At 45.0% G+C, this 14,689-nt stretch overlaps 1 protein-coding gene across 3 annotated transcripts in view; it reads right to left on the reverse strand.

Annotated features, from left to right (window-relative positions):
* NARS2 (asparaginyl-tRNA synthetase 2, mitochondrial) overlaps nt 1-14,689 on the reverse strand; it is a 67,859-nt gene that overhangs the window by 26,164 nt on the left and 27,006 nt on the right. For all 3 annotated transcript variants that reach the window (XM_084842490.1, XM_084842492.1, XM_084842491.1), the window contains one exon: nt 6,596-6,728. In XM_084842490.1, the coding sequence (XP_084698616.1) occupies nt 6,596-6,728 (133 nt within the window). The remainder of the gene's footprint in view (nt 1-6,595; nt 6,729-14,689) is intronic.

A 14,689-nucleotide genomic window follows, 5' to 3' on the forward strand; every position in this document is an offset into this window, starting at 1 on the left:
TAAACAGCAGTGGGTTGATAAAATTTAGGAGACTATGACTATGCATAAACTTACTCAGCAAATGCAGCAAGCAAGGAATCCTAAATTTAAGAAATACATTATGGCACCATGGTTTCTATTAATGTCCTATGTTGAAGCCCTTCAAACTTTTGTTCAAATTCCAATCAAGTACAGTTGTCTATATGTTTTCTAATACACACACACACACACACACACACAAATAGCACACACTCCTTATATACGCTGAATAACTTGAATTTTCATTTTTTTCCCATTAGAGACTGAGCTCTTACTTGGGCTGTTTTACTGTAGATGTTCCACAAGCATATTGGCGATAGGCTAAGAATTATAGGGTGCAACCCTATGATTGACCAGTATCCGGTGCAGAGCAGGAGAACCAGCGGAAACGATCGGTGCCTCCTCGCTCCTTGAGAACATGAGCAGAGCCCTGCTGGATCAGTCCAAAGGCCGACCAGCTGTTGACCAGGAACCCACAAGCAGGACACGAGTGCAACGGCACCCTCCTGCCCATGTTCCCCAGCAACTGGTATACACAGGCTCACTGCCTTTGGTACTGGGGGTAGCACATAGCCATCAAGACTAGTAGCCATTGATAGCCTTTTCTTCCAGGAATTTGTCTACCCCCTTTTAAAGCCATCCAAATTGGTGGCCATCACTACATCCTGTGGTAGCAAATTCCATAGTTTTGACTACATTCAGAAGGGGGGAGAAGGAGGCTGGGGAGGCCTCAGGACAGCTCGTATCCCAGCCTCTCCAGTCCCCTCCCCGCTCACCTGAAGGTCCCCTCCCCCCTCCCTCTGAAGTTGAGTTCCCAACATCAGAGAGGCAGCTGGCATAGTTCTTTCCATGCTGATTGGGGGTGGGGGCGTTGGAGTGCGGAATCCTGGATCCGAGGTTGGAGTGCTGTCTAGGGGCAATCGGATTGCTCCCACTCTCAGATAATTTGTTTCTCTAGTGATCTTGTTATATTATGTATGTTCCTCTTTTTGTTGCCTTTTTAAAAATGTTATTCCAAAATAAAACTTCATGCAAAAAACAAGAAGAACAATCCCCTCAGCCTGTGTTTTGCAGAATGCAAAGGTCACATACGAGTCTGTGTAAGGCACCCAGCACCAGAAAGCACCACTGGAAGCACTGGAACCAGGTAGGCAGTTTGTCCCTCTATCCCAGTAGTGTCTACCCTGATTGGCAGCAACCCCCAAAGGACTCGGATAGAGAGAGCCTCTTTCGTATCACCTGTTGAGCCTTCCAACTGGAGATGCTGGGGATCCAACCTGGGACCTCCTGCATGCAAAGCAGGGGCTCTACCACTGAGCCAGAGTCCCTACCCATTGAAAGGACTCTTTCATCATCTAACAATTCTCTGCAACGTCTGCAGAAAACTTCCCCTCAGTCTACGTTTCTGCCTCCCCTTGAAACATTGGTCCTTGAGAACTTCTTATTTTTGAAGAAGCCGAGTTTCTGTTTCCTCAAGATCACTGAGGAACCCAGATAAAAATAGCATCACAGCTGCACTTACACCTCAATCAAATTAGGGGAGACTTAAAAACACACACACAAACGCTGCCATGTTCACACAAGATGGGGCTGGGAGCTCAATATTATCTTTCCGTCATGGGAAACCAGGGCAATGGACAGCCCGTGTGGTATAGTGGTTACAGAGTTGGACTGGAACTCAGGGGTCCTGGGTTCTAGTCCCTACTTGGCCATGAAACTCACTGGGTGATTTTGGACCAGTCACTGACTCTAACCCACCTCACAGGGTTGTTGTGAGGATAAAATGGAAAGGACAAGGACCATGTAAGCTGCCTTGGGTTCCTTGCAAGGGGAAAAAATGTACCTGCCCAGACCCTACGATCATCTTTAGGGGCCCTTCTCCAGGAGCCTCTGCCAAAGGAAGTGAAGTGGGTGGCCAGCAAGAAAAGGGCTTTTCTGCTGTGGCACCCCAGCTGAGGAATGAGCTCCCTAGGAAGATTCGCCAGGTGCCTACATTGTACTCTTTCGGCGCCAGATGAAGACCTTTTTATTTTCCCAGCATTTTAACATCCTAGTCTTTTAGTTTTGCTGTTTTAAATCTGTATTTTTAATCTCTGCATTACTGCTAGGTTTTATTCTGGTTGTACTTTTATATTGTGGTTTTAAGATTTCATATTTTATATTGTTTTATGCTGTATTTTGTGGCTTTAATTTTTTCAACCATGCAGAGAGCTTCGGCTATTGGATGGTATAGAAAGAAAAGAAAAGAAAAGAAAAGAAAAGAAAAGCAGGCAGGCAGGCAGGCAGGCAGGCAGGCAATAAATGTAATTCCTGTGACCCACCCAGACAGCTTTAAAGGCTACTGGTAAGTATAGAAGTGAAATAAAAAATAAAATGATACTAATAATAATAATATAAAATAAGCCCACACTGGGCACTTGCTTGCCCTTTAATGAGAGAAGTGTAATAAAACACCTAGCAACATAAAAACACTTGATGGCAACCCAGAAGTTCAGCTATTTGCAGGTTAGGTATGTATAATGGACCCCTTCATGGATCACTGCCTTGTTGTGGCGAAGGGGCTTGCGTAACTCAGTGAAGCCATAAGCTATGCCGTGCAGGGCCACCCAAGACGGACAGGTCATGGCAGAGAGTTCTGACAAAATGTGGTCCACTGGAGAAGGAAATGGCAACCCACTCCAGTATTCTTGCCAAGAAAACCCCATGGAACGTATCACAAGGCTAAAAGAGATGACGCCGGAAGATGAGCCCCTCAGGTCGGAAGGTGTCCAATATGCTACTGGGGAAGAGCAGAGGGTATTTCCAAGTAGCGCCAGAAAGAGTGAAGCGGCTGGGCCAAAGCCGAAAGGACACTCAGCTGTGGATGTGTCTGGCGGTGAAAAGAAAATCCGATGCTGTAAAGAACAATATTGTTTAGGAACCTGGAATGTCAGATCAATGAATCAAGGTAAGCTGGAGGTGGTCAAACAGGAGATGGCAAGATTGAACATCGACATCTGGGGAATCAGCGAACTCAAATGGACAGGCATGGGCGAATTTAATTCAGGTGACCATCATATCTACTACTGTGTGCAAGAATCCCTTAGAAGAAATGGAGTAGCACTCATAGTCAACAAAAGGGTGGGAAAAGCAGTACTGGGGTACAATCTTAAAAATGAAAGAATGATCTCAGTACGAATCCAAGGCAAACCATTCAACATCACAGTAATTCAAGTCTATGCCCCAACCACTGAGGCCGAAGAAGCTGAGGTTGATCGGTTCTATGAAGACCTACAACACCTTCTAGAACTAACACCAAAAAAAGATGTCCTCTTCATCATAGGGGATTGGAATGCTAAAGTAGGAAAACAAGAAATCACCGGGATAACAGGCAGGCATGGCCTTGGTGTACAAAATGAAGCAGGACAAAAGCTAATAGAGTTTTGCCAAGAGAACATGCTGATCATAGCAAACACTCTTTTCCAACAGCACAAGAGGCGACTCTACACATGGACGTCACCAGATGGTCAATATCGAAATCAGACTGATTATGTCCTTTGCAGCCAAAGAGGGAGAAGCTCCATACAGTCAGTAAAAACAAGACCTGGAGCTGACTGTGGCTCAGATCATGAGCTGCTTCTTGCAAACTTTCGTCTTAAATTGAAGAACGTCGGGAAAACCACTAAACCGTTCAGGTATGACCTAAATCATATCCCTGATGAATATACAGTGGAGGTGAGGAATAGATTTCAGGGATTAGACCTGATAGACAGAGTGCCTGAGGAACTATGGACGGAGGTCCGTAACATTGTTCAGGAGGCAGCAACTCAATCCATCCCAAAGAAAAAGAAATGCAAGAAAGCCAAGTGGCTGTCTGATGAGGCTTTACAAGTAGCTCACGAAAGAAGGGAAGCGAAAAGCAAGGGAGAAAGGGGAAGATATACCCAACTGAATGCAGAGTTCCAGAGAATAGCAAGGAGAGACAAGAAAGCCTTCTTAAATGAACAATGCAAAGAAATCGAGGAAAACAACAGATTGGGAAAGACTAGAGATCTCTTCAAGAAAATTGGAGATCTCAAGGGAACGTTTTGTGCAAAGACGGGCATGATAAAGGACAAAGAAGGCAGGGACCTAACAGAAGCAGATGAGATTAAGAAGAGGTGGCAAGAATACACAGAAGAACTCTACAGGAAAGATCTGAATGTCCCTGATAGCCATGATAGTGCGGTCACTGAACTTGAGCCGGACATCCTAGAGAGTGAAGTCAAGTGGGCCTTAGGAAGCATTAGTAACAACAAAGCTAGCGGAGATGACAGTATTCCAGCTGAACTATTTAAAATCCTAAAAGATGATGCTGTTAAAGTGCTGCATTCAATATGTCAACAAATCTGGAACACTCAACAGTGGCCACAAGACTGGAAAAGGTCAGTTTACATTCCAGTTCCAAAGAAGGGCAACGCCAAAGAGTGTTCAAACTACCGCACAATTGTGCTCATTTCACATGCCAGCAAGGTGATGCTCAAAATCCTACAAGCTAGGCTTCAGCAGTATGCGAACCGAGAACTACCGGAAGTACAAGCTGGGTTTAGAAGAGGCAGAGGAACTAGAGATCAAATCGCCAACATTCGCTGCATCATGGAGAAAGCAAGAGAATTCCAGAAAAACGTCTATTTCTGCTTCATTGACTACGCTAAAGCCTTTGATTGTGTGGATCACAACAAACTGTGGCAAATTCTTAAAGTGATGGGAGTACCAGACTACCTTACCTGTCTCCTGAGAAACCTGTACGAGGGTCAAGAAGCAACAGTAAGAACCAGACATGGAACAACCGATTGGTTCAAAATTGGGAAAGGAGTACGACAAGGCTGCATATTGTCACCCTGCTTATTTAACTTATATGCAGAGTACATCATGAGAAATGCCGGGTTGGATGAATCACAGGTCGGAATTAAGATTGCCGGGAGAATTATCAACAACCTCCGATATGCAGACGATACCACCCTAATGGCAGAAAGTGAAGAGGATCTCAAGAGCCTCTTGTTGAGGGTGAAAGAGGAGAGTGCAAAAGCTGGTTTGAAACTCAACATTAAAAAAACTAAGATCATGGCATCTGGCCCCATCACTTCCTGGCATATAGAAGGGGAAGAAATGGAAGCAGTGACAGATTTTACTTTCTTGGGCTCCAAGATCACCGCAGACGGTGACTGTAGCCATGAAATTAAAAGACGCTTGCTCCTGGGGAGGAAAGCTATGGCCAACCTAGACAGCATAGTAAGAAGCAGAGACATCACCTTGCCGACAAAGGTCCGTCTAATCAAAGCTATGGTTTTCCCAGTAGTAATGTATGGCTGTGAGAGCTGGACTATAAGGAAGGCTGAGCGCCGAAGAATTGATGCTTTCGAACTGTGGTGCTGGAGAAGACTCTTACGAGTCCCCTGGACTGCAAGGAGGTCAAATCAGTCCATCCTAAAGGAAATCAACCCTGAGTGCTCATTGGAAGGACAGATAATGAAGCTGAAGCTCCAATATTTTGGCCACCTAATGCGAAGAGAAAACTCCCTGGAAAAGACCCTGATGCTGGGAAAGACTGAAGGCAAAAGGAGAAGGGGACGGCAGAGGATGAGATGGCTAGATAGCATCACGGATGCAATGAATATGAACTTGAGCACGCTCCGGGAGAGAGCGCAGGACAGGAAGGCCTGGCGTGCTATGGTCCATGGGGTCACGAAGAGTCGGACACGACTGAACGACTGAACAACAACAACAACAAATGTATAATGGAAGCAAAAGATCTGATCCTTCATTCGAATTTCTAGTTATTCCTGTCAGGCTGGGAGAGGCAACAGGTTACAAAGCACACACATAACATGCCAAATGACTGAAATACATAAAAACCTGAAAACCAGTCCTATTTATCATTCTCCTCCAAATTTGCTGATTACCACAAGGGTGGGTGTAAAGTAGATTTAGATGTACTGGTAGATCTTTGGGTGATTTATAGAAGATCTGCAAGAATTTCTGACTCCCAGTTGTTTAATACCAATGAAAACAAAGTGACTCCCCAACCCTAAATTATACTGCTGAAATAAAAGAAGCTTGGGGTAACCAGGAGTAGATTTATTTTTTAAAATGGGGTGGAAAACCTCCTCCAGCCTGAGGGCCCAATTCAATTTTGGAGAAACTCTCAGCGGCCACGTGTTAGTGATGGGTGAAGCCAAAGGCCAAAAAAGGGAGGGGGGTCAAAATACCAAAAAATACCAGCTTAAAGCAATTCTGAACTTAAAGTTCTTACTGCCAGTATCTAAGCCTTAAGAGAGGCTGAAGAATGGGGGAGGGGGGAGAATGCACAAATGCTGAAAAAACAGCAGATTGGCAGGCAGGAGCAAGGAATTGGATTGGGACCCCAAGAGGGTCAGATCTGATCCTTAGGATCTCCATCCTTGATGTTGAAGAACTGTGAGTTCTGTTCCGTTCTGATACTCAAAACAAATTACCAGGCTCAGAATTCTTTAATTTTAAGTGTGCGTGCTTCACACCGGTCTCCAGTTAGGATATTCTTAGATCCTGCTTGCCTGACATTTTCCCACCCATGGCTCACCTGCATGATATCCTGAAGCCTTTCTGTGAACGACAGCTCAGCCTCCACCATATAAAACTCCGCCAAGTGCTTGCGACTTTGAGAATTGTCAGCACGGAACGTTGGGCCAAAAGTGAACACCTTGGTAAATGCCCTGCAATATGAGAGGGGGCCGGGGAGGGGAGGAAGAAAACATATGCACAAGGCATTTTGGCTGTGGTGGGTGCCTACTGACCAGATCCTGTAGCATTAACCAATAGACCTCCACAGAGTTCTTGGAATACATTTTTTTTAGAACAACAACAACAACTTCTCTTTTCAGGATCTCACAGCCAAGTCACAGGAAGCAGATCAGACAACTTCTCCATCTTGCACAGCAGTGTTTCTTTTTTCCCATCATCTGCTACCCCATCTATTTAATTGGAAATGGTGGAGATTGAACCTGGAACCTTTGGCATGCAAAGCAGATGCTCTACCACTGAGCTATGGTCCCTCCCCGTCAAATCCCACAATCCCACCTCCAACCAGCCATTTGGCTGCTTTCAAAACAAGTCTTGAACTCTCCTAGGGGTCAATTTAACATAGGGTGGAAACTCCAGACACTGTGCGGGGTCTCTAACAAGATCAGCCCTGCCCGCTGTCACTACTCCAGATGGTTTGCCTGTTCCTCCCAGGAACCCCAACAGCGAAGGTGGTGAAGCTGTTGGACGTTGACAAGAGAGGCCTAGATTTAACCTCGTGCTCAGCCACTAAGCCTAGAGACTGGCCCATTGCCTGTGAGTGCAATCCACCTCACAGGAAAAGACAGATGCCAGTAACTGGCAGGTTTTCTAAATTTTCAGAAATGAAGGATACACCACTGTCTGCTCCTTTATCCCAGAGCTCCTAAGTGCAACCTGAAACCTGTAACACACCCAACAGAGCTTAATCCAATCAGGTCTGCTGCCTCTTCCCACACTCCATTTTAAGACAGCGACCAAATGGCAGATTTTGCCGTTTCAACTTCAAACCGGAATTATTCTTCCCAACACCCACTTTGCTTTGCCTGAAAAATGGAGAATTCAAAGCCTTGCTCGCTATTTTGCGGCACTTTCATTGGTCCGAATACAGGTAGGAGTAGGCAACCTTTTCCCCTTTGAGGGTCGCGTTCCCTCGGAGGGAATATATTGGGGGCCACATTCTGGCAGTGGGTGGAGAGTCACACTCAAGATCAACACCAACCCACTCTCTCTCTCCCCGTCTTCGGCTTCAAAAAAGTGGGTTGGTTCATTGCCGCCGCTGCCACCCCCCTCACACACACACTCATGACACCCCAGATTGCATCCAACAGTCATTCACAGCACCACATCCACTCCCACAGCACTCCATCTACTCCCTCAACACACACACACACACACAGGGAAGGCTTTGGAAAACAGGAATCTGGTAGGGTCCGTGCTTTCCAAAGCATCTTGTCCCCCAGCTAGGGAGAGGGGGTCACATACTTCCCACCCATACAGGGAAGGCTTGTACAGAGTTTGGCAGGGGCATCAGGGGACTGATGCACCCTGTCTGGCTGTCTACTCCTGTAATACGTTTATTCTCCAGCTGTGGATTTTGGAATTGTTCTACCTGTTGTGAGGATAAAGATGGAGGGAATTATTCTGTCACATGGAGCTCTTTGGGGGAAGGGTGGGATAAAAACTATTTTTTTTTTTTTAAAGTCTGAAAAATATATAATCTACCCAGGCCAAGGTGTTTGTCTTCTGTATTTTGGAGCGCATTTCCTTCTCTGAAGATACGGGGATTGTTATGACTGAGCTTTATTATTTATTTGATTTATACCCCGCCTTTTTACTAAAAAACAGCACTCAAGGCAGCTTACAACACAATGTAAAATAGATTAAAACAATGAAACACATTCAAATACAATAAAAACATAACAATTACAGGATAAAAAAAACAGCAACCAGCCCACAGACCCACTTACAGGCCAAAGGACTTCTTGAATAAAGCGGTCTTTGGCCGCTGTCAGAAGGATAGCAGAGAGGGAGTGAACCTAGCCTCCCTTGGGAGTGAGTTTCACAGCCTGGGAGCATACACTGAAAAGGCCCTCTCTTGCATCACCACCAAATGCGCCTCTGATAGTGCTGGTCTCAAAAGAAGCGCCTCCCAAGAAGATATTAAGGACTGGGCAGGGTTGCAAGGGAGAAGGCAGTCTTTCAGGTAGCCTAGTCTGAAACAATCATCTGCCCAGCTAAAAAATCCCTTTCTTATGAGAATTCCACGTTGACTGCAATTAGGCCCGCAACCTCATTGCTATTCATCGATTAAATTAGGGGTCTAAGATTAAAAAGAACCCTGCCCCAATCTGCTTCTCTCCATCTTCATAACTGTCTGGTGTAATTTCTAAAGCAGTCACCAAGACAGTTAGGAAAGAGCTGTCATATGGGTACAAGTTATCTGCTGCTCAGCTATTTTAGCAATCAATCTGCGTGACTAAGAAATTTGGGATGTGGAAGAAGAGAGAGAACTGGAAGAAGGGGGACTGAAAATATGAGCAATTATTTGATTAAAATTCATGCAATCAATCCACAAATTTTAAAAGGAACACACACACCCCAAGCTAACAACGCATGCTGAATTCATTCAATTTGGTTCGTTTACCCCCACCTCCACCCAGTTGATGCTAATGGCATACTGGGAAGTGGTGATGGGTGGTGGTGGCTGGGACAGAGGACATGGAGCCAGTTTCAGTTTCCCTAGCTGCCCTGACAGTGCCCTTTCTCTTGGGTGGCACCCAAGCAAAACAAGAGTGATAAATCATGCCTCAGTTTAGACTCAGGTTTTTTCCAGGTGCCAACCCCCTCGGAGGAGAAACAATAAAGAACAGGGTGCCAAAACCCAGTAAATCTTGTGCCCAACAAACCCGCTCACCAGGCTAGGGTGGTACAGATTTAGGTAACTCTCCAATAATCCGCATTGTATTGTTATTAAAGGCTTAGCTCCCAACCCAGAAGCTGCAAATGCTTTGCAAAAAGTAATTATGCTTGAAACTATTAGTGTCTTTGTATTTTACAGATAAGGAAATTTAGGGAAGAATTGTGTTTGTGTGTATTTAGGCAGCAGCATCTTACACACAGAGGTTTTCTAGAGCCAAAAAAACATCAAGATCCCAGTGCTGACCTCTCCAATCTTGCTTAAGCAAAAACACACACGCACACACACGCTTACTTTAAGGCATCTTTCCCATGTCCCGAGCAAACTGGAATTTTCCACAAGAGAACAAAGCAGAATAGCCCTGCTGATCTTAATTAAAAAGCAGCAGCAATCTTATTAAGCCAGTCAGACTATCTACATTCTGCATCGATCTGTCTACCAAAGAACCCCAATGCACTGCAAAGGATTCTGTGGCATGTTCTCTGGTGGATTTGGACCTACACAGGCAGGAGAAGACCACATTAGTGACCGGAGCCGGTGGAACAACCTGTACCATTTCAGGCTGCAGATGGGGAAGGGTGCGTGTGTCATATTTTTATATGCTCTGCTGCAAAAGAAGAAAAAAACCCTCTCTGCAAGTAGAAAACCAGCACAGCGTGTAATATAGAAGATCTTTATGTGCTAGCTTTTTTTTACATTTACAGGGACCCCCCCCCCCCCGCCCCGTGTGGGCTTCCAAACACAGGAATAGGTGGTAAAGTTTACTCTATCCAGCCGTAGAAAAGGTGCCTCTCTGAAGTAACTATAAATTGCTAAAGTGGGATGTTCAGGACCAAACTAGCTATTATCTTACTTGAGTGGTTAGCAGCCATGTCTGGGATTTAGAATAATAATAATCTTATGGAACATAAGCTGCTGCCTTAAACTGAGTTAGACCATTGGCTCATCTAGCCCAGTATTGCCAACACTGACTGTCAGCAACAGCTTTCCAGGGTTGCAGGCAGGATTCTTTGCAACTCTACCTGGAGATACTGGGGATCGAACCTGGGACCTTCTCCGTGCAAAGCAGGGCTCTACCACTAAGCCACAACCCCTCCCCTAAACTGGGTGTATCATCAGGACTGCAGAGTGGAGGGAGGGTTTAACCCTTCCCTCTCCAGCCGTATCCTGATGAAAATGTGTCCCCTGCCCCTCCCCGCAATTAGAATTTTTAAAAAAGCTCCCACAGGCACCTTGCAAGGCTGTAATGCTGACTGACAATTGGGACAAAGGATGAGGGGAGCCCTCAAGATAAGTCTATGGGGCAGGCATCCAGCAGAGTGAGCAGCTCCTGCCCCCACATGTAACAGGACTATCTTACCACATTTTGAAGTGAAGTAAAACACACCAACATCCAAAGCGTGCAGCCCCTATAAAGACACTATGTCCAGTGTCTAAAATTTCTTAACTGCACCACTGAAATTACAACAGCTATACCAGTTTCAAACCCTCTTTGCACTTGGCGCATAAGTGAGCGTAATCCTTTGCGGTGCTTTGGGGTTCTTCCATCTTTTTTTAATCTCTGTTTTGCTTAAAGTAAGTTGCAAGGTCTTTGCACATAGCACCCCCTCTTGGGTGGCTTGAAGATAGCACGCCTGTTGAAAATTCACAATAAAAATATATTTTTAAAAATCAGTGTGCAAATTGGTGACAAACATTATGTTTTTGGCCCCTGTGCTAAGCTCCTTTTAAAATGTTTACATGTCTTTCAGGCACATATAATCAGTGAGTCATCTAGACCAGTACATTCCTTCCCTTGAGGAAATGCCTCGACAATGCAAACAAACTCTTCCCACATCTGCTAACGCAAGGATGGAGAAACTCCAGCCCATGGGCCACATCTAGAGTTCCTCAGAGGGCCATGCCCACTTCCCCAGACATTGCCCCTTTTCTTAAAGGTTAAAATGCCTCTCCTAAGGCTTAGTTAATGGCAGTAAAAGCTTTATGATAAAATATGTTTGAATTTTGGCCCCACCGCTTTTGCATTTGATCACACCCCTTTTGCCTTCAACACCGCCCCCCCGGGGGGGGGATGTGTCTCCAAAGAGAGAATGCAAGAGAGGTAAATGTTTCTCTTTGACGTGCTACTTTACTACATGCTAGTATTTTTTCATGTGTGTTTGTCTGAGGAATCAAAAATATTACATGTATATCCAGGCAGTGTTGCGTGTCCTTCCCTCACTCTTTTATTCTTACAATAACCCTGTGAGGTAGGCTGGGCAATAAGTGTGTGTCATTGGCCCAAAGTGAGCCAGTAAACTGCATGGCTGGGCGAGGGATTTGAACCGGGGTTTTCCAATTCTAGCTCAACACTCTTAACTGCTACACCACATGATACCCCATCCCCACTCGAGTAGAGGTATAGCCTGAGTAGCACGTAGACTGGGAACAAAAGGACCAGCAATATATAGGCAATACCAGGGCGGCTCACCCATATACATTCACTGTTCGCTTTCTCATCAGAACTGAATGTGTGAACTGGCTCCACAGTGTTGCATTTGTTCTCTATGGTGTTTGACCTGGGAAAAGTCAGTAAGGGCGCAATTCTATGCATGTTTAGACAGAAAAAAAGTCCTGCAACTCCCAGCATTCCCCAGCCAGCCATGCTGGCTGGGGAAAGCTGGGGGTTGCGGGACTTTTTCTGCCTAAACATGCATAGGATTGTGCCCTTAACTGATTAACCTGTGCCAGAGAGATCTGTTGTCTCCCACTGCGAAGATCAGGCTGAAAGGGAGAACAGGGAGAAATGGCTTCCCTCCAACACACTGAAGGGTTTCTTAGAAATGTTTGTTCACTCAGGCCTTTCGCTTAGGCAGTTAATGGACAGGAGGCAAGCTAATTTACGTCTTGTAGCAAAATGCTTGCTCCTTTGGAGACACATTCAACTCACTTCCCTCACCTCAGACTCAAGAACCTCCTAAATCCCAACAGGGCCAGTCCTAAGCACACAGACACCCTTTACTCCGTAGGGCAGGGGTGGACAACTTGTGGCCTTCCAGATGTTTTGGCCTACAACTCCCATCAGCCCTAGCCAGCATAGCCAATGCTGAGGGAGTATGGGAATTGCGGCCCTCCACATGTTTTGGCCTACAATTTCCATCAACCCTAGCCAACACAGTCAATGGTGAGAGATTATGGGAGCTGTAACTCTCCATATATTTTGGCCTACCAGTTGCCCAGCCCTGTGAGTCTAGGGAGATGAAGTGACATAAAAATCCAGGAATTAAGCTATTGTGTGATAGCTGTCTTCACAGGAAGCCCCTTCCACAAACTATGTTTTATTTTGTATTTGTGACTTTTTTGTAACGTGTGTGATATTTTGTACATTTGTATATTTATAATTTTTAACAAAAATTAAAAAAGAATTAAGCTATCATGCAATAACCGCCTTCCTCACATTAATTTATTGTTTGTCAAAGGCCTTTAACAACCTAATTACATAACACAGTTATGCAAAATGGCTGTCAAAGTCCACTGAAAGACATGTACCTTACAGCCCGAGTCAAATTTTATTTTTTTTTAAAGGAAGTATTGTCGGAAGCAACACATCTTGCTTCCCTGTGATCCATTTAAGATCTGGTTGTCCAGGCCTTTTGAAGGCTGTAAGTTTGGAATGCCATTTTGGCTCACAAGAAGAATTTCTCTTCAAGGATAAATATAGCCTGTCTAAATTTAGTTTGTATTTGATCTACTTAAAACGCCCGATTTTTTTAAATAAAAAAGAACATTTTATTGGAGAACAGAGAATAAAGCAGTAACATTACGTCCTGTTTGCTTGTTGTTTATCTTATAGGCCGATAGAGCGGGGGGAAACAAAAAGCAAAACACAACTCAATGACATCATAAGAATAACTGTTTTGAAAAATATCCAAAATCCACAGTTGGGCAATACTTTTATGCAACAAAAGATTGTGCTAGCTTTTGAGTTCTTCAGAACAATACATCATGTTTGACAGTAAAAATGATGGGATGGTTTTGAAGAAAACAGCCGGCATTTTTCCAATTTATTCATACCTGATACTACATAAAGGTCCGAATTAATAGAGTGAGGTACCATTTACACACATCGTTCCTGTTTGATTTGTTAGAACACTGACATGGTATGTTATAATATTATGATGGCCAATGGGAAATATAGGAAAAGGTAAGACGATGCATTATATAGGGGCAATATCAATTGGTACAGGGTGTATTTAAGCCTGCAGGTTATACAGAACTCTTTATCAGGCTAGAAAGGAAAAATAATTCAGCACTTAGTTCTCCAGAGGAAGAGAATTCTTGCTAGCACTTCAACACCACTCAGGGTTTGACCAAGATTTTACACAGTTGAAATCTGTTCTCGTTTGCTGGAAAGGTAGAAGTAACCCAAAGCCGCTTGTATCTTGTATAGGACAATGCAAATCAGTCCCCGTGTGTCGGTTAGAAAGTTTCATGGTAGCCATGGCACCTCCTGGAAAGAAGTGCCTTACGGAAGTTATTTTGCTGGGAGTCCACAAGGTCTGCCCACTACTATGAAAGGCAGAAAACCTATCTGGCCCTGCTGGCACAGATCAGAGGATTGGGTAATCTCTCCCATCCAGTGGTGTCACTAGGCATGGATTTAGCTGTGCAAATCTGGGGAGGGGAGAAAGTCTGGTGGTGGCAGGGGGAAGAGTGACCAGGGTGGTGTGGGAGACCCCAAAGGGCACTTCATCCAGGGCCTCCACACCCCTCACAGTGGTCCTGATCCCACCAGTGGGCAGAGCTTCTAGCACAGCCCTCCAAAACTGAGAGCCAGTGTGGTGTAGCAGCAAGAGTGTTGGGCTAGGAGCTGGGAGATCCAGGTTCTAGTCCCCACTCGGCCACGGAAGCTCACTGGGTGACTTTGGGCCAGTCACAGACTCTCAGCCCAACCCACCTCACAGGGTTGCTGTTGTGAGGATAAAATGGAGAGGAGGAGGATCATGTAAGCCGCCTTGGGTTCCTTGCAAGAGGAAAAAAGGCGGGGTATACATGCAATAAATAAATAAATAAATAAATAAATAAATAAATAAATAAATAAATACCAGGTGCCCTCCAGATTTTCTGAACTTCAACTCCAAACAGCCCCAGCCAACCCGGCGGTCAGGAACGCTGGGAGTTGTATACCAAAACACCTGGAGTGCTTCAGATTGGGGA

This window comes from Heloderma suspectum, chromosome 3 (genome assembly GCF_057233095.1).
Source record: "Heloderma suspectum isolate Gila_16-S chromosome 3, 16-S_ref, whole genome shotgun sequence".
Taxonomy (NCBI): Eukaryota; Metazoa; Chordata; class Lepidosauria; order Squamata; family Helodermatidae; genus Heloderma; species Heloderma suspectum.